This window comes from Mus caroli, unplaced genomic scaffold (assembly GCF_978045245.1).
Source record: "Mus caroli unplaced genomic scaffold, Mus_caroli_1 scaffold_8, whole genome shotgun sequence".
In the NCBI taxonomy this organism is placed as follows: Eukaryota; Metazoa; Chordata; class Mammalia; order Rodentia; family Muridae; genus Mus; species Mus caroli.
The window spans coordinates 18,220,674-18,245,114 of NW_028227263.1; the positions used below are offsets into that span (position 1 = coordinate 18,220,674).

The 24,441-nt window shown below is 41.9% G+C and overlaps 1 protein-coding gene and 1 non-coding gene across 6 annotated transcripts in view; both read right to left on the reverse strand.

The window, feature by feature from the left end:
• The window catches only part of Srcap (Snf2 related CREBBP activator protein), a 46,964-nt gene that overhangs the window by 21,277 nt on the left and 1,246 nt on the right, over positions 1 to 24,441 (reverse strand). For 2 of the 5 annotated variants that reach the window (XM_085841296.1, XM_021169182.3), the window contains exons 2-19: positions 23,546 to 23,621; positions 21,704 to 21,963; positions 18,177 to 18,428; positions 16,583 to 16,768; positions 16,122 to 16,262; positions 12,583 to 12,805; positions 12,193 to 12,467; positions 10,121 to 10,214; positions 9,110 to 9,199; positions 7,980 to 8,156; positions 7,541 to 7,899; positions 7,268 to 7,445; positions 6,853 to 6,989; positions 6,428 to 6,597; positions 6,098 to 6,290; positions 4,164 to 4,300; positions 3,890 to 4,076; positions 26 to 195 (exon numbers count right to left, since the gene is read on the reverse strand). In XM_085841296.1, the coding sequence (XP_085697422.1) occupies positions 26 to 195; positions 3,890 to 4,076; positions 4,164 to 4,300; positions 6,098 to 6,290; positions 6,428 to 6,597; positions 6,853 to 6,989; positions 7,268 to 7,445; positions 7,541 to 7,899; positions 7,980 to 8,156; positions 9,110 to 9,199; positions 10,121 to 10,214; positions 12,193 to 12,467; positions 12,583 to 12,805; positions 16,122 to 16,262; positions 16,583 to 16,768; positions 18,177 to 18,428; positions 21,704 to 21,757 (3,023 nt within the window). In that variant the 5' untranslated portion in view covers positions 21,758 to 21,963; positions 23,546 to 23,621. Of the gene's footprint in view, positions 1 to 25; positions 196 to 3,889; positions 4,077 to 4,163; positions 4,301 to 6,097; positions 6,291 to 6,427; positions 6,598 to 6,852; positions 6,990 to 7,267; positions 7,446 to 7,540; positions 7,900 to 7,979; positions 8,157 to 9,109; positions 9,200 to 10,120; positions 10,215 to 12,192; positions 12,468 to 12,582; positions 12,806 to 16,121; positions 16,263 to 16,582; positions 16,769 to 18,176; positions 18,429 to 21,703; positions 21,964 to 23,545; positions 23,622 to 24,441 lie in introns of those variants that run through there. The other 3 variants (XM_085841294.1, XM_085841295.1, XM_085841297.1) reach the window with 3 other exon arrangements.
• On the reverse strand, positions 10,610 to 10,739 carry LOC115031624 (small nucleolar RNA SNORA30/SNORA37 family). Its single transcript, XR_003837297.1, has one exon. It is a non-coding gene; the product is annotated as a small nucleolar RNA SNORA30/SNORA37 family (small nucleolar RNA).

Consider the following 24,441-nt stretch of genomic DNA (forward strand, 5'->3'; position numbering starts at 1 on the left):
TCCCCTTATGCCTTTAAGCATGTACCTGTTGACCTTCATCTTGACTGGCTTGGGACGAGGTGGAGGATCAGGTGCAGTTGCTATCTCTAACAGTATGCGGCGGGAAAGACGGTGGCGGGGCAGAAATGTGTCAGCCTCATATCGAGAGACTCGGCCCTCCAGGCCAATAAGATCAAACCGACCCATGTCAATTTGCTGCCACAAGAAGAAACATAAAGCACTGTATCAATGGAACCATTTTGGAAAGTTACATTAAAAGTAAAAGTAACAAAAAAGATCGACAAAGTGGACATTAAACTATTTAAACTATTTAAATGATATGCATAGAAGAACACAGAGTAAAAAGGCAACTCATAGAAAGTATTTATACATCACATATCTACAAGAGGTTAATTTTCAAAGTATACAAAAAAATTCCACCTTTAATGACAGAACAACTGGTTTAAAAAACCAATCAGCAATGTCTTGGATATATACATTTCCAATGACATATAAATGATCACTAAGCACATGAAGAAATGCTGAAGATAATTATTAAAGAAATGCAAATCAAAACTACAATAAAATAACACTTCACACATTAAAATGGCTACTATTTAAAAAAAAAAAAAAAAACCTTTGAAAAGGATGTGACAGGACCCCTGTAACATTGCTGATAAAAATGTAAACTAAATGTGAAACATACAGCAGCAGCTAGGGATAAATAAGGCAGCTCCTCCAAACATTAGAAACAGAATCACCACATGATCTAGCAACTTCATCCCTGGGCACAGACTCAAAATAGGAAGCAGGGACTCAAACAGATTATCTGTACATGTATGGCAGCATTATTCATAAAAGCTGAAAGGTGGGCTGGGTACGGTAATGAAGGCCTGTAGCCCCAGCATTCAGAAGGCTGAAAGATCCTGGGTTCAAGGATGAACTGTGCACAGCCACACCCTGTCTCAAACAAATTAAAAGAAAATTTAATTCACTTAAAAGTTAGAAACAAGTCAGATGTCCATTAAGAGATAAATAAATAAAATGTGGCATTATCCACACAATGAAATTCTATTTAGTCTTAAGAAATCTGTCTGAGAAGAGCATTTGAAGCCCTGTTTGGCTTTGGCTTCTCCAACAAAAACTCTCACCTGGAATTCCTTGATTTCCACCCTGCTGGCCAGCCCTACAAAAACTCCCAGGCTGCTAGCCCCCACAGTGAGCCAATTCTTCAAAGTCAAAGTAAGGCTAGCATATGTTCTGGAAGAGAAGTGAGCAAGTGAAGTGGACAAAACTGTGGGTCTGGCTGAGTCCTAGTCTCAGTTGCCCTCCCATAAACAGGACAACTGATTAGTGTGGAAAAGAATCCTATAGAGCTGTAACAGCCACGCAGTGAGAGGCACTTAATCCCACTGCAAGGACATTAATGGCCCATCTTGAGATACTGCCAATCCTAGCTTCTAAGCTATGAAGGGAAACCCAGGTTTTGTTTTGCTAGGATTATGGGAGAGGGCCAGTAAGAGTTTCAGATTTCTTAACTAGTCAGTCTCAAGGACACTTCTTAAATATATGATGGGAACAAGAGCTTCAGCCACTGTCAAAGTTTACATTGAAAAATGGCTCCACACCATTGCATACACTAGCAAGATTTTGCTGAAAGGACCCAAATATAGCTGTCTCTTGTGAGACGATGCCGGGGCCTAGCAAACACAGGAGTGGATGCTCACAGTCAGCTATTGGATGTATCACAGGGCTCCCAATGGAGAAGCTAGAGAAAGTACCCAAGGAGCTAAAGGGATCTGCAACCCTATAGTTGGAACAACATGATGAACTAACCAGTACCCCGGAGCTCTTGTCTCTAGCCGCATATGTATCGAAAGATGGCCTAGTGGGCCATCACTGGAAAGAGAGGCCCATTGGACTTGCAAACTTTATATGCCCCAATATAGGGGAATGCCAGGGCCAAAAGAATGGGAATGGGTGGGTAGGGAAGTGGGGGGCGGTATGGGGGACTTTTGAGATAGCATTGGAAATGTAATTGAGGAAAATATGTAATAAAAAATATTAAAAATTTAAAAAAAAAAAAGAAAAGAAAAGAAAAATGGCTCCATGATTCTGATAGATGTCCTGAAAGTAAGTCTGCTATTTTCCCTCAGTGGTTGACTCTGAACTATGGATTGATGGATGATTGATTGTTAGCCTGCCACATTTCCTAGTCCATTTGTGAATGTGAAAATGAGACCTCAGGCCTTTTCTATACTTCAAGAATAAAGGAGTTATAATCCTAGCTAGACTCTACCTAGTTTACACTGGAGAATGTAAATACATATTAACAAAGTGTTTTGTTTTGTAGTGACCCTTTCACCACACACTTTTTAACCACAGCATTTTAATGATCAAGATCTTTTATTTGCCAAAGTTGCTACATGTAAGAAGCTTATTATATATAATGCCACTAAATGCTGGATACCCTCACTTTTGTTGTTGTTGTTGTTGTTTTGTTCTTCAAAACAGGTTTTCTGTGTGTAGCCCCTGATGTCCTGAAACTCACTCTGTAGACCAGACTGGCCTTGAAGGCAGAGATCCATCTGCCTCTGCCTCTGCCGGCATTAAAGGTGTACACCTCCATCACTGGCCAGCTAAAAAATACCCTCACTTTTTTTGATATTAGGAGCAGGGTTATCAAAGTCTCAGATACTGCAGAAGTAGACTAGAACTATATAGTTGAGGATGAGCTTGAATTTTTAACTCTTTTCCCTTCATACCTCACAAATATGGACCACTATGCTCAGTTGACAGAGTAATGCAGCTTGAACTCACTGCTTTTTTGCATGCTAGGCAAGAACTCTACCCGGGCTGTACTTTAGGCCTACCATTCTCTTTAAGATGTTATATTACCTTAAAAATTGGTTGAGGGTAGATTTCTTTTTACATACGCCACTGCGTTGATAGAGAGGCACTTTATGATACCATTTTATCACAAACTCAGAATAGTAACAGAGTAGAATGGTAGATATTGGGATAGGGGAAAACCAAACAAACAGTTTTTCAATATGTACAATACAGTGTTTCAGTTTAAAAAAAGAAAAGCAGTTCTGAGGATGAATGGTAGAGATGACTATACACCACAAATATCCTTGAGGTCACTAAAATGTAGACTTAAAATTGGTTAAAATAATAATTTTGTTGAATGTATTTCACCACAATTACAAAATTAGAGGATTCAGGAGTAATGGGATATCCACATAGAAGATGGAGTCAGCTGGAACAATTGTTTGAAACTACTCTGAAACAGGTAAAATACTTTCTTAAAAGGTGGGAAAGAAGCTGGGCGGTGGTGGTGTACACCTTTAATCCCAGCACTTCGGAGGCAGAGGTAGGCGGATTTCTGAGTTCGAGGCCAGCCTGGTCTACAGAGTGAGTTCCAGGACAGCCAGGGCTACAAAGAGAAATCCTGTCTCGAAAAAAACAAAAAACAAACAAAAAAAAGGTGGGAAAGAGCCAGGCCTGGAGGTGCATGCACTTGATCTTAGTAGTGGAGGGCAGAGGCAGGGAAACCTCTAAGTTTGATGCCAGAGAGGTCTATATAGTGAGGATACACTGTAAGTGTGGGAAAGGAATAAGTAATATTTGCCAAATAATTATAGGTACGCCAGACTTTTGTTTTCAAAAGTATTAACTTCAATTTCAAGCACACTGCAAACTAGGCTTTATAATTCCTGCTTTGATGGACAAGGAAGCTTAGGCCAATAATTAGGCCAAGGGTCACATGACTAAAGAACAATAAAGCTATGAAAATAGTACTGAGTTGATAAAATAGGGAAATAGTTAATGTACAAAAGGTCAGGCCTTAGAGTGGAGACAGAAAGTTTGTATAATAAAACCACTAACCTTAGGGGTAACTACATACCTGGAGAGGATGAACTTCAGTGGCCCTTAGAACCAGAGAGGCAGTGCTAAAGCAGATGCCTGGCGTGATGAACGGAGAGGTAACAGGTCGAGGGTCAAATAGATTGGGATGATTGCAGACTTTCCGCAACTGCATCAGAATGTTGATGACACTCATAAAATGGCCTGTAGCTAGTGTCTCCTTAGTTCTGAAGACAAAGGAAAAATAAGAGACATTTGACAACTACCTAGGTTCTAACCCAGAGTACCAGGATCTACCCTCAGTCCTCTCTTACGTAGTCTGTGCCATGAAGTCATCATAGAGACAGCGTTGCCGTTTGGAAAGTCGGCACCGGATAACATGCTCATACTTTTTGGGCATCTGCTTCTCAACATCCACCTTAACTCGGCGCAGCAAAAAAGGTCGCAGAACCTAAAGGCAAATGATTAGGGTGCTAAAAGAGGGTGGGCACTATGCTCCCCAGAGTCCTCCTTTACAGATGGTTGTGAGCCACCATGTGGCTGGGATTTGAACTCGGGATCTCTTAGAAGAGCAGTCATTTCTTAACCGCTGAGCCATCTCTCCAAACCGTGAGAACTGTCTCATGGGCCTAAAGGCCCTGGACTCAATTGCCAATACTTTTTTAAAAAAGGGAGGTGGGCTGGAAGAAAGTATTATTTGGCCAGAAAGGGGGTGGTGGTGGTGGTGGTGTTGGCGTTGGTGATAGTCCTGGGGCTGCTTGTATTTTGATGTTATTTTCACTCTTCTGGGAGGGGCTGAGAACAAGGAATGGGTCAGTACTCAGGTGACTTCCAGTGAACCTTCTCCCCACCTTAATTTGTAAAGAGAAATAAAAAAGGCTAAATCCAGCGATTGGGCAGGAGAAGGGAAGGTGGAGCAGAAAGTCTGGGAGGGAAAGAGGAGGTGGAAGGAAAGTGGAGCAGAAGCACAAGCTATAAGGAATCTCAGAGATGGGGAAAGAGGGTAGTGTAATGGTGGGTCTATCCAGTCTAGGTTTGCAGCTTGTAGTTATATCAATTGAGTTGTGTTGTCTTTGCCTGGGCTTATTTGGGTTGGAGATTTGCTGCAACAACAACAAAAAAAATCTCCTAAGAACAAAGGCAAGTTTATGAGTTCAAGACCAGCCTGATATATATCTCTCAATTCCAGGACAACCAGAGTTATGTAGAGAGACTCTGCTCAAAACCAAATCTCAAAGGACATACTCTTCAGTATCAACTAAGAGAATTTTTTAAAAAAAGTAATTGATAATATTTGCTGGTTTCATAGGGCATTATGGTATAAGCCTAATCTTGGGTGGAAGAGGCAGGCAGATCTCTGAGAGTTCAAGGCCAAACTGGTCTAGAAAATGAATTCCAGTAGAGCCAGTGCTAAACAAAGAAACCCTGTCTCTAAAAACCAAAAGAAAAGAAAGGGAGGATGTGTGTGTCTCAGATTGTTGAAACCTAGCTGTAGAAAAACTGGAAGGACCAGAGACAATCACTACACCCCCACAAAATAAAGAGCCAAGAGATACAACTCAGTAATAGAGTACTTATTTGTCTAGCTGGCATGTGCAATAATGCCCTAGATTTAATTCCAGAGCACAAAAGGATAGTGGCACTTGCCTTTAATCTCACCACTCAAAAGGCAGAGGCAGGGGAATCTCAAGGCCAGCATACCTGGTCTACATATGGAGTTCCGAGACAGATAGAGCTACAAGGAGAGACCTTGTTTCAAAACAAATAATAATGACCAAACCATATTAAATAAATTAGGGCTAGAGATGGTTCAGTGGTTGAGAGCACGGATTGCTCTTATGGAGAATTTGGGTTCAATTCCTAGCATTACATGGTGGTTCACAACTATCTGCAATTCCATTTCCACAAGTATTTACACTTTTCTGAGTTTCTTTAACACTAGGCATGGTGTGTGATACACATAATATATGCAGAGGAAAACACTGTACACCTACAAATAAAAATCTAAATAAATTTGTCCATATAAAGTGAAATCATAGCACATTATCAAGACCCAACAAAAATAAGGGGAAAACATCCCCAACTACAGAAAAACAAAGAATAACTAAGGCAACGCTGCTCAGCCTGACAGTGGTTATTCTCTTCAACACTACAGCTTGACAACTTAGTTTAGCCTAATATTGACTTCTCCCTCTAAAACTTTACTAGGCATTAGCTTTAACTTTACTGAACTGTATACAGGTCCTACCTTGTGGAGGCGTTTGACTAGACCTTCATTATATTCTTGGCTTCCTTCAATCATGCCAGTTAGAGGGTTAGAGAACCACTCCTTGAATTCTCGGTGAGACTGGAAGACATGTGGCATCAAAAAATGCATCAAGGACCACAGCTCCATGAGGCTATTCTGCAAGGGAGTTCCTGTCAGGAGCAGGCGCCTCTGGCTGTAAATACAGAAGGAATTAGAATAAGCATAGTCAGTAAAATTTCAACTTTGTAAGCATCCTTAATATATCTGACCCAGGTAGCCAAAACTTCATACCAAGACAAGTCTCCCATGAATCCCTATATTCATCTTTACCTGTTAAAGTTGAGCAGTGACTGCCATCGTTGGGACTTGAAATTCTTGATGTTCTGAGCCTCATCCAGAATAAGATACCGCCAGTTCTTACGACGAAAAGCCTGGTGATCTTGCAGTACCAGCTTGTAAGATGTGATACACACATGGAAAGCATTGGGCTTGGTCCAGCCCTAAGAGGTCAAAGAGAAAACAGCTTATGATGAGATTAAAAAAAGAAAACACACACACACACACACACACAGAGAAAAACACAAAGGGAACCGGAAGACATGGCACTCAAGGACAGAAATCAGGCTGGAAGAAATAAAACAGAACCAGCAATAGAACTGAGTAACAGGAAAACGAGGCAAAGTATTCATGAGAGGAAAGGATCTAAAACACTGAAGGAAACATCAGTAAGGGAATCGATCACATGGAAGTCAAACCTGCCGCTTGAGCTTCCTCTCTTTCTGAGCTCCATAGTAAGTGAGGATTTTAAAACTTGGGCACCAACGTTTCAATTCCATCTCCCAGTTCAACATCACGCTGGTTGGAACAATGATTAAATGGGGACCCCAGTTACCTGTTTAGCAAACAAACAAACAAACAAACAAAAAAAACCACATAGACTATGTTTACACTTTGGAGCTCTGGTTAAACAACCCTAACTAGCATCTTTCTGATAATGCTTAAAATCTCAGCACCTATGCTGTCCTCTTTATGTAGATACTGATTAGAGTCAATGAGGCTACAAAGACAGCAGTTAAGATAAACCAGTAATTCACTTTCCTGCAGGTGAAATCACCAGTAAACAAGCTCCCCGCAGTAAATGGCTGTGAGGTCCGAAGAAAAGAAATCTACCTTTCTCACAGGCCAAGTGAGCAAGCAAGGAGATGGTCTGGATTGTCTTTCCTAGTCCCATCTCATCTGCAAGAATGCCATTCAGCTTCTTCTCATACATAGTCACCAGCCAGTCAAGGCCAATGTGTTGGTACTCTCGGAGCTGGCCCCGAAGGAGTAACGGAATAGGTGTCTTCACCTAATAGAAAGGGGATTATCACATATGGTGGAAATGAAACACCTGCTATCAGGAAACTATAAGTCAAGATATGAGGAAGTTGAATCTGTAGGTACCTGGGTAGTAGCCAAAGTATAACCCTTGGGCTGGAGACTTTCAGCTGCTGCAGCAATATCAGTAATTTCTTTCTTCGGTCCTAGAGTGGTCGTAGGACCGGGGGTGGGAGGTCCACTGCCCCCATCAACCTCACTCCTTTCATCATCCCGGGCAAGCAAGTACTCTACTCCAAAATCATCATCATCGTCATCATCAACATCATCATCATCTCCCTCATCTTCTTGTTCTTCATCTGCTTGACTCTGTGACTGAGCATCCTCCGACTCATCAGACTCTGATTCTTCCGACTGAGAACTCCCACTCATTTCTTCCTCTGAATGTTCATCTTCCTCATCCTCACTACACTCCTCAGCAGAATCTAAATCAGAAGACCAGAGCTTAGCAAGCTGTTCCTCCAACACCAGCCCTTTCCAGTTGTCCTTCAAAGCAAGCATTTACCCGACTGACCGCTACTGTCTTCTTGAGCTGCCTCTTCAACTGTTTCCTCTAGTTCACCATCAGAGCTATTGGCTTCAACATCATCTTCATCTTCACTATCCCCTGAGGTTGGAGCAGAGGCATCACAGGCATAGGCCCCTGCATATTGCTGCAGTAGCTCCTCCATTGACAGCTCACCTGATAGGGTAGAGACGAGTGACATTTGGTTCCTTTGAGCGGGCTGGGAAACAGCCATGTGAGTGCTACCCAGATCTCCAGAGAGACAAGGTTTTTCTTTAGCACTAATAAAATCAATCCTGACATCAACCATAGTAAGTGCAGCAGCATTCTCCTGAGAAGGACAGTACCTACCCTGTAAACTCTCCCCCGCCCCACCTTTTTTTTTCCCCCACTGCTGGTAATTTATTATCTGTTAACAGCACACAGAACAAATACTAATTACTCAGAACTATGTATCTATAGAAGTGGGCTATGTTATGGGCCATTCAGTGGGGAACTATATGCATTTAATCTTCAGGTTTTAGACTTTTCTATTTTTAGGCTGCACTGTTCTGCAGATGTTCAATCTCCTTTCCATGGTGCCTGATCTCATCACCATAGTGTTTCTTTAAGGCAGCCAGTTGCTTTCTAGTTTTCTCTCAGAAGTTATCAATCTTCTTCAGGTTTCCTCACTGTTTCTGAAGGCTCCATTAATTTCTTAGACAGAACCAGAGCCCATGTCCAGGCTCTCTAACCAGTGTGAGCTCAAGCCGCAGTTCGCAGGATCCCCACTCCCCAGATGCTAACCATGCCGGAGGCACCAATGCTGAGCTGTCAGTTGTCTCCAGAGCCACCTAAACACCCTTTAAAATTTTTGGTCAAATGTTACTAATATCCTGCTACAATGGCTATTCCTTCAACTGAGATCTCAGTTCAAACTCCTATCATAATCACAACATTTTCTTTCTACTTATAAGTGCCTTTCATTTATAAATCCTTTTGTTATCATACTTGAGTTTCATGAGAAGCACATAATACTCAATAACTGAAGATAGGAAGATAAAAATATTATTTATTGTCTATTTATCCAACATTTTCTGCACAGTAGAGACACCAAGCAGATTTTCAGTAAAATATCTGGTAAATGTCACCTTCTCGAGCCAACTCGCTCAGTTCCATGGCATGGTCCACCTCCCCTTCCAACTGCTCTTCAGCTGCTATAGTGTCCTCTTCATCCTCTGCTACAAAAAGAGAAGTTTCCACTGGTGAGCCCAACAAAGGATGGTTCCAAAACAATGGTCATACACATAGTCCTGGTTAAAATTTCAGTGAAAAACAAAATAAAAACAAATGTAGGAAAGGGATTTGTAGGGAAGATGGGGGATTGACAGAGGTGGAAGGTAAGAGAACACAAAATCTGTTTTATACATGTTTTGAAATGTCAAAATCTAATTAAGAGAGAGAGCAGGGCCAGGCAGTGGTGGCGCACGCCTTTAATCCCAGCGCTTGGGAGGCAGAGGCAGGTGGATTTCTGAGTTCGGGGCCACCCTGGTCTACAGAGTGAGTTCCAAGACAGCCAGGACTACACAGAGAAATGCTGTCTCGAAAAACAAAAACAAAACAAAACAAAAAAAATAAATAAAAATAAAAATGAGAGGGGGGGGAGGAAGGAAGAAAAAACAGGGCATTGCTGACATATGTCTTTAATCCCAGCACTTGGGAAACAGACATAAATGATCTCTGTAAATTCAAGGCTAGCCTGATCCACATAAGAGTTCCAGGACAAGCCGGGCGTGGTGGTGTACACCTTTAATCCCAGCACTCGGGAGGCAGAGGCAGGTGGATTTCTGAGTTCGAGGCCAGCCTGGGCTACAGAGTGAGTTCCAGGACAGCCACGACTACACAGAGAAACCCTGTCTCGAAAAACCAAAAAAAAAAAAAAAAAAAAAAAGAGTTCCAGGACAGTCATCGACACATAATATAGACCCTGTCTCAAGAAAACAAAGCAACAATAAAAATGACAGAAGAACCACATGGTGGCTCACAACCATCCGTAACAAGATCTGGCGCCCTCTTCTGGAGTGTCTGAAGACAGCTACAGTGTACTTACATATATAAATAAATCTTATTAAAAAAAAAAAAAATGACAGAAGAGGTCTGACCTTCATCTTCATTAGCAGTAAACTCTTCATCATCTTCATCTGGATGCCAACGCTGCTTGTTACATTGTGTGACAGCGGAAGATGGAGGGTGTACCTGTATGGGGAAGGGTAAGGAGTGGAAGGATTTAACATTTGAACACAAAGTTGAAAGGGTGCTTTGGTGAACGTCTTTAATCCTAGCACTGGGGAGGCAGAGGCAACTCTTGCGTTGGAGGCCAGCCTAGTCTACATAGTGAATTCTAGGTCAGCCAGAGAGTCAGCAAACAACAAGACCCTATGTGGTGCACATACCTTCCTTTAATATCAGAACTCAGGAGGCAGGGGATCTCTGTGAGTCTGAGGCCTGTCTGGTCTGCAAAGTCAGTTCCAGTGTAGCCAGGGATGTTACACTGAAAAACCCTGACTCAAAAACCAAACCAATCCAAACCACCAAACCAAACAAACAAAAAGAGTTGAAAGACAAAGATGTAATGTAGATCAGAAAAACATCACTGTTCCCTTGAGTGACAGCTGCCACTGGTACAGTATCAGGGCAAGGATGTAATCAAGGGTTTCATCTCAGCACCAGCTACCAAATCCTGACCCCACTGACAAAGGAAGGACCTGTGAAAAGTGCTAGAAAATAAAGGGGGACCATGCCCTTAATCCAAGCATTCTATAGGCAGAGCTTTTTGAATTTGAGGCCAGACTGGTCCACACAATAGGTTCCAAGCCAGTCAGGCATACATAATAAGGCTCTCTTTCAAAAACAAAACCCAAACAACTACCTAATCCCCTCCCCACCAAAAGAAGAGAGAGGGGCTAAATGGTTATCACCAAGCCTGACAACCAAAGCTCAATCCTTGGACTCATGTAAACGTAGGTTAGAATCAATGCCACAAAATTGTTCTCTGACTTCCATATGTATACACACACAGACACAATTCTAGTAATTTTTTTTAGGTTATCCTAATCTACATGAGTACCAGGCCAGGCAAGACTACACAGACCTTGTCTCAAAAAGTAAGTAAATAGAATGAAATTTAAAAATAACTAAATCAAGGGCTAGAATGATAGCTTATTGGTTAAGAACACTATTCCACTTCTAGAAGACCTAAGTTCAATTCCCAGAACCCCTATCAAGTGACTCTAAACCATCTGTAAGATCCAGGGGATCTAAAGACTCTAGCCTCTGTTGGTATCTGCTATCGTGTATGCATATCCATACACAGACACATAAACCTGTGTTTATAATTACAAATAAGAGATCATAAATTTTTTTAATTACAATAACAGTAATTTAAAAAACCAACCTTAACATGCAGAACATATGGACCAATGGTATAAAAGGTCCAAAAGATTTTTTAAGATTTCTTTATTATATCTAAGTACACTGTAGCTGTCTTCAGACACCCAGAAGAGGGCATCAGATCTCATTAGGGATGGTTGTGAGCCACCATGTAGTTGCTGGGAATTGAACTCAGGACCTTTGGAAGACCAGTCAGTGCTCTTAACAGCTGAGCCATCTCTACAGTGCCCCCCAAAAGATTTTTAAGATGACTATCACAACTTCCAAATTTGTATCACCTAACAATTTTTGTATACACACACACACACACACACACACACACACACACACACACACACACACACACACACAGATAAATAATCTGCCTGTTTGTACATGGTTGTGGAAACCAGAGCACATTGTTTGGTGTCTTCCTCACTCACTCTCCAATGACCTCGGAGCTCACTGATTAGCTAGAGAAGGAAGCTCTTAACGTTGTGATTACTGTAACACCACTGCACACACCTTGTTCTATGAGCCAGATGAGGGAATGAACTAAGCTATTTCTCTCCAGCCCTCCCCCTAGGAATTTTAAAAGTACAATAAATGCTTCCATTATATTAGAAACCTTGCCAGTTGCAGGGTTCAACTTGGTTTGCAAATGATCAATTCCTATCAATGAAACCCTAACTGTCCTTCACCCAGATTCTTAAAACCATGGATCACCCTATGCACAGGATTTCAGAGTGAAACCTTACATCTATTTCCCCTCAAATCTTTCTTCCTGTGCTTCTTCTGTTTATACCTCTAAATCCTGAGATGGCTCCTCTTCAGTATTTTCTTCAGGCCCATCTTGGGCATCACTGTCATGAGAAGGTGTTTGAGAGGGGCTAAGAGGCCCGCCCAATAACTGAGGAGGGAGGGAACGGAGCAGCTCTTCCAGCGGCAGTTCTCCCTCATGTCGAAGAAGTTCAATCTCACGCCTCTGGGTCTCTGCATCATTGCCTTCCTGTTGTTCTTCAACCTCAATGGTCTCCTCATCATCCTCTTCTTCTTCCTCTTGGGGTTGAAAGTCCCCATCTATAGCAGGAGAACAAGGTCACAAAGTCCACGGGCCCTGCAAGCCACAGGGTGGGTTTTTCAGCTCTGGAAAGGGCACTTGGGGAAGAGTAACAGGACCAAAGAGCACACACACCTTCATCATCCAGTCGAGAAACTGGGGGTGGAGGACTGGATGCTGCTGAGGAAGAACCAAGGCAAGGGGAGGAGCCAGCTTTGCTGGAGGCTGGTGGCTGGTTAAGGCTCTGAGACAGAAGGTCTGAGTACTTCTCAGTTTGCCCTACAATGAAGTCCAGGTGCAGGTCCAAGGCTTTCTTACGTTTTTCTTCAAGCCGAGACTGTTGTTTGAATTGTACCACCTACCATAATCACAAAAGATATCAGTCACCTATATATTCACTTGTTTATATATTCTTAGCCAACTACTTAGAGATACTACCTTTATGCTAGACTTTGGCTTGGTCATATAGATTAAAACTAAAAATCTTTAAGGGGCTTCTGATCTATATGGTACTTCTAAAAAAACCAAAAACAAACAACAGCAACATAAACACAAGATGGTATCAACTTAGTATCTAGGAGCTGGAGAACATTAACAAATCCATCTTCAACTGGATTTATCTATATGGTACTTCTAAAAAAACCAAAAACAAACAACAGCAACATAAACACAAGATGGTATCAACTTAGTATCTAGGAGCTGGAGAACATTAACAAATCCATCTTCAACTGGATCTTTAGAAGAATTAATAAAGTAGTCAGTCAGTGGTGGCACACACATCACACACATTTAGTATCATCAGAGGCAAGCAGACCTCTTAATTCAGGACCAGTTTGGTCTATAGAGTAAGGTCCAGGACAGCCAAGGTTACAGAGAGAAATCTTATTTTCTTTTTTCTTTCTTTCTTCTTTTTTTTTTTTCTTTTTTTTGGTTTTTCGAGACAGGGTTTCTCTGTATAGCCCTGGCTGTCCTGGAACTCACTTTGTAGACCAGGCTGGCCTCAAACTCAGAAATCTGCCTGCCTCTGCCTCCTGAGTGCTGGGATTAAAGGAGTGTACCACCATGCCCGGCTGAGAAATCTTATTTTCAAAAACCAAAAACCAAAACAAATAAATTATAAACAGAGTATGCACAGCTACCAGTGTATGTCAGTAGGAGAGCACATGCCTAACAAACAAAATCCCAGGTTTGGGGGCTGATGGTGTTGTCTTCTGTAACTACTAACAAGGAGAACAGCAGCAGTAGGAAGAGACCATGTGTGAATGGCCAGGTATGTGAATCGAAAATAAAAAATATTCAAAAAAAGTCTGGAGGTTAAAGACAGTGACTAAAGCACAGACTTAGCAACAGGAGGCTCTGGGTTAATAAAACTAAAACTATAGGTGGGCGTGGTGACACACATCTTGAATCCCAGACCTCAGGAGGTAAAGGCAGGCAGATATCTCTGAGTTGGAGGCCAGCCTGGTCTACAGAGTGAGTTCCAGAACAGCCAGGGCTATGTAGAGAGGCCCTATCTCAAAGAAACCAAAGCAACAACAAAAACTAAAAACTTGAGGTTGACAAAATGACTTAGTAGATAAAGACACCTGTTGCCAAGCCTAACAACTTGAATTCAATTCGGACCCACAGGGTGGGAAAGAGAGAACCAACAACTTCCAAATTGTCCTCTGACTTTTATAAATCAGCTCTGGCTTATGTGCACATAATTTAAATAATTAATTTTTTTTTTTAAAAAATGGGGCTGAGGGCTGGAGAAATGGCTGACTGCTTAAGAGCACTAACTACTCTTGCAGTGGACTGGAGTTTAATTCCTAGCACCCACATCAGACAGTTCACAACTCCAGCTCCAGAAGATCCAACATCCTCTTGCCTCCAAGGTCACCAGCATTCATGTGCACATCACATACCCATAAACAGACATATAATTTAAAAATAATGAAAATAAAGGCTTTTTAAACTTGGAACCAGAATGCCGGCTCAGGTTAGGAACATGTATTGCTGCTCTTCTTGAGGTGAGGATAAGCTTGGTGCCCAACACTTACTTATATTAGGTGGTTCACAGTAACCTGTAACTCCAGTTTCCAGAGATCCAACTTGCTTTGGCAGGTGTGTGGGTATCTGTATGTACTTACTGCACATAAATTTCATACAGGCATACACATACATAAATAAAACCAATAAATCTTTTAAAAGTTTTTTACCTCTAAGCATTGTATCAAACACCTTTAATCTTCAACAGTCTAGAGGTAGAGGTAGGTAGACCTCAAGGCCAGCCCGATCTATACAGGGAGTTCTAGGCCAGCCAGAGCTAGGAGGACTCTGTTTCTCACAAACAAACAAACAAATGCATGCCTTGGCATGCTAGCTGAACCAGGATTTCTCTAAGTTCAAGAGGAGAAGCTTGAGTTCCAGGCCAGTCTATACTATGATGAGACTTTGTCTCAAATGCACAAAAAAAGGAGGAAGGCAAGATGAGTCAACATCAAGACTAACAGCCTGAGTTAAATCCTTGTAACTCACATAGCAGAAACAGACACTCACAAATTGTCCTTTGATCTTGACTATGTGTGACATGGTATGTCTCCCCACCCCAAACCCAAATACACACATAATAAAAAATGTTAACCACTCCCCCTGCCCCCATTCCAAGCCTAGGTGTTAAATGGCACATCCTCAGCACTCAGGAGACTGAAGATGGCTCCGGACTAGCATATGTTACATAGACGGTCTCAAATACTACAAAATAAACATTGCAGCCAGGTTTATAAACTGAAGAGAAGATGAGTTCAAGACCAATCATCATGCTGGTACACTCCTGTAATACAGCACTTGAGAGGAAACAGTGGGAAAAGGACCAACCCCTGCTATGAAGGTAACCTAGTCTACTTGAGATCCCTGTTGCAAAAATGAACAGAAACAATAACAACAAAGCGGCTTTAGAAGGTGGAAGGAGCATCAGGAGTTCAAGATATTTTTAGTTACATAGCAAAATTGAGGATAACATGGTTACATGACACCCTGTCTTAAAACTGAAACAGTAAGAAAACCTGTGAAATACAGCAATACCCCTATCTCAAACAATACAGTATAACAACTATTTACATAGTACTTTTTACACCACAATGTGTATAATAAAACATTCTAAAACTATTTGAAACTCTTCAATTAGGTATTCATATATTATATATGCATATATTATATTGCATTTTAAGTCCTGGACTTGAACATCTCCAGATTAGATGCCCACAAGGAGTCCTAGAACCAATCACACGAGCCCAATGAGGGAGGTGAGAGAATTCAGAGATAATTACAACTTAACATACAGCAGGAGAGATAACTAAATAAACAGGAAACATGTTAATATACACCCTGCAAAGAGTAGATGGTCTCCTTGGAGCCAAAGAGTCCTTTCATCCCCAAATCTACAATGGATATTTGCCACTAAAACAGACTACTAGGCGCTGTTCCCAATGTTTTAAATGAGTAGGTAGGAAAGGGAAGCCAAGTCTTCTTCCTTGTGACACTCAGGATCGGAAAGGTCCCCTACATAGGGAAATGTCACAAAGAGCTGGAACTGCAGCGTTTAGTTCCTTGGTAAGCTTTGGTCAGGCCTATTAATATACCTCCCTCTAACCTACTCCAGGCCACCCCTTTTTTCCAGCCTCATGGTTCACCTTCTCCACATTGCTCCAGAACTGCCTAACATCCTTGGCCATGGCAGAAGCAATTCGGCGCAGCTTGGCCTGTTCCTCTCTCCGAGCTCGCTCCTCCTTTTGTCGCTGCTCTTCGTGGTGCCGGATCACCATACGTACCACCTATAGAAATAATGACCCAGTATGAAAATGCTCAAAACTAAATGTCCCTATCCACACAATCAAATACAAACGTTATCAAGGGCAAGAAAAGGCTTACCTCTAAATGCAGAAACCACCAAAAGTGTATATTAATTTGTCGGCTTTATTTGGGGTGTGACCCTGTCTATCCTAGAACTCTGTAGACCAGACTGGCCTCAAATTCAGAGATTTACCCTCCTCTGCCTCTCCAACGCTGGAATTAAAGGTATACACCATCACCTCCCAGATAAGGTTTCAAATACACCTGAAAACATACAGATGTTACAGCAAACAGGACATACCTTCCGGGCCACACCTCGCTTCCATCTGCGCTCCTGAGCAAAGTCAGCAGAGAGCCACTGCATCTCTTCACACAGATAGTCCCAGTGTCCTTTAGGGCGGGGAGGCTCTGGCACTTTAGGTAACCTTTTCAATGACCAGAATCCCTCCTTCCGAAGTTCAGCAATTCGAGTTTCAATTTCAGCTTCCTAATATGGGGTAATGACATTGATCAAGAGTTTCTGGACATGCAAGCTATATCACTGCCATGGCTGGAATCCTGACCATTGAATGAGCTCAGTGTTTTATTTTCAATCAATCCTACAAGGGAATAGATTCAATGGTATGAGGGAATATCTAGGAAGTTAAATGACATTGCTGAGATTATACATCTAGGAAAGAACTGGGAATCAAAAACAGGCCTAGAAACCTGAGTATGCCTTTAACCCTCAACCCTGGAAGGCAAAGGCAGGCTTAACTCTGAGTTCCAGGCCAAATTATTCTACATAGCAACTTCCAAACCAATCAAGGGCTACATATTGAGACCCAGTCTCAAAACAAACAAACAAACAAACAAAAACAAAACCCAAAACCAAACAAAAAACCCAAACGAAAAAATATCCAAAGAAGCAACTAAATGTTGACATCTGCCTTCCATATGCAAGTGCACAAACACCTATAAACATAATACAAGTGAAATAGATATTAAAAATCAGGCCATGACTTAGCACTGTAGAAATCAATTTCTTTCTTAGAAATATGATTTCAGTCTAATTTATTGAAAATTTCACAGGCTACAGACTAGACATAAATGGGAAAACAATAAATTTTAATACCATAACAGCTTACAAAGTACTTCAGTGTCTAATGCCTTCTTTATTTAGATTTGATGGTTTGTTTTAATTTTTTTTTGAGATAGGATTTCTCTGTGTAGCCCTGGCTGTCCTGGAACTCACTCTGTAGACCAGGCTGGCCTCAAATTCAGAAATCCACCTGCCTCTACCTCCCACGTGCTGAGATTAAAAACGTGCACCATGACACCCGGCGCTTGCACTTTTTGAGATAGTGTCTAGCTTACCCTGCAGTCTAGGTTGACTTAAACTCCGTAATCCTGTGTCATCACCTCAGAGTGCTGGAAATACAGGTGAGAGCTACCTCGGTTACCTCCTTTCAAATTTTTATTTATTTTTCAGTTTTAAAACAGGGTTTGTCTGTATAGCCCTGGCTGTCCTGGAACTCACTCTGTAGACCAGTGTGGCCTCAAACTCAAGAAATCCACCTGCCTTTTCCTCCCAAGTGCTGGGATTTAAAATGTGCACCATCTTCAGCCGGCATACATGTAGGCAAGATACTCATATATACCAAAAAACAAAACAAAACAAACCCTTTTAATAAAAGGGGAACACTTGCCTATGCCTAGCATGTATGAAATCTCATTTTAGGCCGAAGGAAAGTTGGTCATGTTCTTTCTTTCGTTTTGTGTATGGTTGTTTTGCCTCCATGTATGTCTGCAAACCACTTGAAAGCCTAATGCCCATAGAGGCTAGCAAAGGGAACTGGATCCCCTGGAACTTAAGTCAACTCCAATGAATCTTCATGGGCCTTCCCAATACATACATGTTTGGCTTGCTCTGCAATTTCTGCATGGCTCTTCTCCCACTTCTGACCCCTGTTGACCAGGTCAGTAGCATGGGATAAGCTGAACCCCTCCAGAGGAACTGTGGTACCATCTTGCGGGCCTGGAGGTCCATCCAGTGAGGAATCTTGAGCTATATGTTGGGGGGAGATGCCTCCTGCCCCACTAGAATCTGGAGAACTAGATGAGGCAGGAGACACAGGATTGCTGCCTGTCATGCCGTCCGACACCATCTAGAAAAAAGGAGAATGAGAAAAAGGATTTTAAGCATTGTGTTAAATGTTTTAATTATTTTAATATTCCATTTTACAACAAAAAATTAAGAATAAGGTATCATATCACTCCCATTTTTATCAACACAAACACTTTTTTGTTGTCTTCTTTTGTCTTTTTGGTGGGTGTCAAAAAGAGGATGCTACAGTTGAAGATAAGGCCTCACTGCATCTGGCCCGGGACTGATTTATTGGTTGATTGATGGATTGATTTTTGAGACAGGGTTTCTCTGAGTAGCCCTGGCTGGCCTCAAACTCAGAAATCTACCTGTCTCTGCCTCCCAAGTGCTGGAACGAAAAGCAATGCACTACCACTGCCCAGCTGGCCTGGGATTTATAATCCACCTCCCAAGTGCTGGATTAACAGGTTAGTGCTACCACATTAAGCTTGGAAAGTTTTTTAACAAATTAAAAATGGTAGAGCCAAATTTCTGGTAGATTTCTGACTTACAAGACTAACATGCTAATACATACGACTACCTAAATTCAAGACTTCTACTACAGTGTTAGAGGTATAGCTCTCAAAAACAAAAACTTGCTTTTTTTTCAAGCCTACTACAATACACAATTTTTGTTCTTTTTGTCCTTGAGGTAGTCTATGTACTCACAGAGATGTATGTCTCTGCCTCAGAAGTGCTGTGATCAAAAGCATGCTATGGTATCAAATTTAATAGTCCTTTTAGGACCTTGATTTTACTCACATAAAGAGGAAGTGCGGTGCACAGTGGTGGCACATGCCTTTAATCCCAGCACTTGGGAGGCAGAGACAGGTTGATTTCTGAGTTGGAGGCCAGCCTGGTCTACAGAGTGAGTTCCAGGACAGCCAAGGCTACACAGAGAAACCCTGTCTCAAAAGCCAAAAAAAAAAAAAAAAAGCAAGTGTGGCATCTTCATCTAAGCAATTTGAGTTAACATAAAAACCAGGAAAAAAAGCCCAGAGCCCATTAAATTTCTTCACTGGTAATATAGAGAATGGAACAAAACCCTCTTCTCAAATACCCACACATTATTTTACAAAGTATCAACTATAAAAGCAATAACTGGAAACCAGTGTCCCACTGAAATATGACAAATGAGCTCACTCATGAAATCCAGTACAATACTGAAGCCTCAATATGCCTCAAATTCCTACCCCAGCTAAATGACTAAAAATTATGTATCAAAATTTTCAATTAGCTAGAAAAAACTAAGAATCAAATCCATTGGAGCAATGCAGAGGGCTTACTTGCCTGGATCATGCAAAGCCCTGCACTCAACTCCTAGAAACATATTTGAAAGCTTAAAAGGATATGGCTCAGTGAAAAAGAGTTTTGCTTTAGCATGCATGAGGACTTAACTTCAAAGACCAATGAAAAAACTATTAATTGAAAAGCAAATGAAAAGACTACTAATTGAACTAGCTATCTCTGGTGGTACAGGGGTATAATACCAGCACACTCAGGAGGCTAGGATACATGAAGGAAACTCCCAATTTCCACCTCCATTTTGAAACAGGGTCACATGTTACTCAGATGATGCTAGAAATCCTTCATATAGCTGAGAATGGCCTCCAACTTCTTTTATTGTTGGGTTTTTTTTTTTTTTTTCCTTTTTTCGAGATAAGGTTTCTCTGTGTAGACCTGGCTATCCTAGAACTTGCTCTGTAGACTAAGCTGGCCTCTGCCTCCAAAGTACTGAGATTAAAGGTGTGCTCCATCCACCATCACTCAGCTGACCTCAAAGCTTCCTGCTCCATCATTCAAACAAAGTACTGGGATTTCAGGTCTGTGCCACAATATACAGTATATATGCACACAGTACTGGGAATCAACCCAAGGCCCAATCCTGAGCCTTGTGCATAACAAAAATTGTACCCCCTAAGCTATATCCCAGCCCCACAAGAAGCCGTGTCTTATTAAATGCAATATAGATTTAATTAATTTAAAAGCATGCCACCACCCCTCACATTTCCATGGTATGAGGAAAGAAACAGTATCTCAGTTAAGGCTTATCTTGTTTCAATTCCAAGTGAAGTTAAAATATTCTTAAAGCCTGCAGTGTAAGAACCATTTTGCCTAATCTCCATTTACAGCCTAACCTAGACCTCTCTTTTTTTCATTTTTCATTATTTTAAGTCAGGGTGTCTCTGAGTAGCCTTGGCTGTCTAGAACTTGCTCTGTAGTCCAAGCTGGCCTTGAACTGCCTCTGCTTCCTAGATACTGGGATTAAAGGCATGCACCACCACCTTCTGGCTTAGCCTAGACTTCCTTATGGTAAGAAAGACCTGTGTCTTTTTTTCTTTTCTTTAATAACTTCTTGAAGATTTTTATGTATGTGAGCACACTGAGCTCTCTTCAGACACATCAGAAGAGGTCACTGAATCCTATTACAGATGACTGTGAGCCACCATGTGGTTGCTGGGAATTGAACTCTGGAAAAGCCATCACTGCTCTAAACCGCTGAGCCATCTCACCAATCCATGTGTCTTTTTTTAAAGATAGGATCTCAGGCTGGGCAGTGTTGGCTCACACCTTTAGTCCCAGCACTCAGGAGGCAGAGGCAGGCGGATTTCTGAGTTCAAGACCGGCCTAGTCTACAAAGTGAGTTCCAGGACAACCAAGGCTACACAGAGAAACCTGGCCTTAAAAAAAAAAAAAAAAAAAAAAAAAAAGAAAAAAGACAGGCTCTCACTATACAGTCTTTACTGGCCTTATCTCATAGAGATCTGCCTGCCTCTGCTTCTGAGTGCCGTGATTAAAGGCATGTGCCAGCACACCTTTCAAGATATGTACTCTTGAGTGCATTATTATGTTAGGTAGAAGTTAAGTATCTGAAGTCACAGATAAACGGATCTGAGTTTAAGGCCAGCCTGGTGTACAGAGCAAGTTCCAAGACAGTAGGTGGAGAAACTCTTATCTCAGAAAACCAAATTAAAGATGAAAAAATTAGGCTTGACATGTTACTCCCCAATCTATCTGAGAACTAAAGAGAGTCCAAACTTAGGTGGGTAAGAAGACCTGCAACATCACTTGTCTCAAAGGCATGAATTAGCTCATAGAAATAATCAAAGGAGCGGGGTGTGGTGGCGCACGCCTTTAATCCCAGCACTCGGGAGGCAGAGGCAGGTGGATTTCTGAGTTCGAGGCCAGCCTGGTCTACAGAGTGAGTTCCAGGATCAGCCAGGGCTACACAGAGAAACCCTGTCTCGAAAAAAAAAAAAAAAGAAATAATCAAAGGAACCTTCCCCACTTTCAAACCTGTGTCTGTAGGATTGGGAGCTGAGGATGAGCAGTGGAGGGGCTGCTCTGCATGGTCCCACTCCCAGGCTCCTTGCTGGATGCCTGAAGAATGACTGGGTTATCACCGTTGCTGCAGGCCGAGTGGCTGGTGTCCGGCTGCAGGGCATGCTGGGAGCCGGCCTCATTCTGGGCCACCAGCCACCGGGACCTGCCTTCCAGGGCCCGGGGCCCACCAGGGCGTCCCAGCCTCCGCTCAGGTTCACCAGCCTCTGGAGTACCTGCAGTTAGATTTAAAAAAAAAAAAGAAGAACGAAAGAAAGAGAAAAAGAAAAGAAAAAAACAGAAATAAAATTAAAGGCTATTAAAATAATTGTTTTTGAGACAATTAGGGTCTTATTCTACCATCCAGACTGGCCTGGAACTTACTATCCTCCTGCCTCAGCTCCCAATGCTGGGGTTAAGAACTATTTTCAGGGATATGGAGGTAGCTCAGCTGGCTTGGCCTAGCACCCAAGAAGGGTTCAATCCTCAACCCTGCATAAAACCAGCAGGGTGGCACACACCTTGAAAGCTTGAGAGGTCAAGAAAGATCAGAAGTTCAAGTTCATCTTTGGCTATGCATGGACTCGGAGACCCTTTCTCACATGCTATCTATCCCTATGTGTCATACATACTATGTATCAAATACCTGTAAGAACGTGCTTAGACATATCTTGGTATCTGTACATGCCAATATTCACATCTATTTGGGACATTGGGATGATTGTTTCACATAGGTATTAGAGACCAGCCTCAAACACAAAGTAAGATCTCATTTCAAAAGAAGGAATATGCTAAGCAGTCATGGTACATGCCTTTAACCTCAGCACTCAGGAGACAGAGGTAAGTGGATCTCTGTTAGTTTGAGGCTAGCCTGGTCTCCAGAAAGAGTTCCAGGACAGCCTGGGCTACAATAGAAGCCCTATCTCAAAAAAAAAAGTAGAAGAAAAAAGAAAAAGAAAAAGAAATGTCAGCTGTGGTGGTTCATACCTATAAGCCCAGCACTTAGGGCACACTAAGGCAGAATGACTGCTATGAATTCAAAGTTGGCTTGGGCTAGAGACTTAGACGACACCCCCCCACCCCCCCACCCCTGCTTAAAAAGGAAAAGAGAGAGAGAGGGGAGAAACACAGAGCTGAAGATAGAACTCATTTGGTAGAATACCTGATTAGTACCCTCAGAGTCTGAGACTTCATGCCTGAACCACATAGAATTGAGTGTCATGGTGGTACACTGGAGGTAAGAGGATCAAAACTACCTAAGATTATTCTCAGCTATACAGATTGAGGCCAGTTAAATTATGTGAGATTGTCTTTAAAAAGAAAAGAAGGAAGAAAAGATAATCGAACTTAAATCCACATAGCCTTCTTTCAGAACATTGAAGAAGCCAGGATGGTGGTATAGGCCTTTCTTCTTAGCACTGGGAGGCAGAGACAGAAATCTCTGAGTTCAAGGCCAGCCTGATCTACAAGTCAAATTTTAGGACACAAAGAGTTACACAGAGAAACTCTTTCTCGAGAAAACAATGACAACAAAAAAAAGAGAGAGAAGAGAGAGAGAGAAATGAAAACAAAACAAATAAGCAAAACCAAACTAAACAACAACAACAAAAACCCATGGAAAAACATAATACTCTTAGTGCTCTCCCTAGTAGTGCCAGGGTAACACCTTCCCTTATTCAGCCCCAGTTTGGTTGAACTATCACCAAACCCTACATAGAAAACACATGCAATAATCATTCACAAACTATTCTCTCATTATGTCATACTGTTTCTCCCATTAACATCAGAACACAAAATTTTATCTGAAGGTGAGCTCACCTGTGTGAGCAGAGACCACACCCCCTGTGAGAGTCTGCACTTCCACGGTGCCGTGTTGTACCGAAGGAAATCACACCTAAAACAGGAGAAGCAGCAGCAGTGAGGACACGACCCACATTTGTCAATCCATACTCATCTAAGGTTACATACACCAGCTTTATTGGACTTTAAAATACATCCAAAGTTACTTCACAGAACAGTAACAGGGAAAGCTCAGGCTTCAAAAAATCATACAGTAAACTGGGCTAGGCTGTAGTAAATTGGGCAAGGCTCAGCCTTGGGGGTGGGGGTGAAGAAATGCTTCAGTGGTTTAAGAGTGAGTATTCATTGCTCCTGCAGAGGTCCTGGGTTTTGTCCCAAGCACCTATACAGCAGCTCACAATAGCTCCAGTTCCAGCTCCAGTGGGCCCAAATTATTCTTCTGGCCTGTCTGGACACCAAGCATGGATGTGCTGTATATACATGTTGTGGCTACAAAGCACAAAGTGTTTTGTATGGAGAATCTCACAGGGTTGTACATTCTGGCTGGATAAGAGCAAAGAAGAAGACAACAAAACGTTTTAAAAGCTAAAGGTACTTAAAGCTCTGACAGACAACTGAAGGACAGAAACTTCTCATCTAAAAGTTAACAACACCTCCTGGATGCCTGACAGCTTCCTTGTCTTTTCAATGAGGACTTAACAGAAATGAGGGTGGAGTTCCCCAAAACAAAAAGCAAATACCTAGTCATAAAGTAAAGGAGGACTCTTTGAATACAGAACGAGCGAGGTGAAACGGCCAAAGAACTTTAAAGAAAAAGCTTTTTTTGTTTTTGTTTTTCGAGACAGGGTTTCTCTGTGTAGCCCTGGCTATCCTGGAACTCACTTTGTAGACCAGGCTGGCCTCGAACTCAGAAA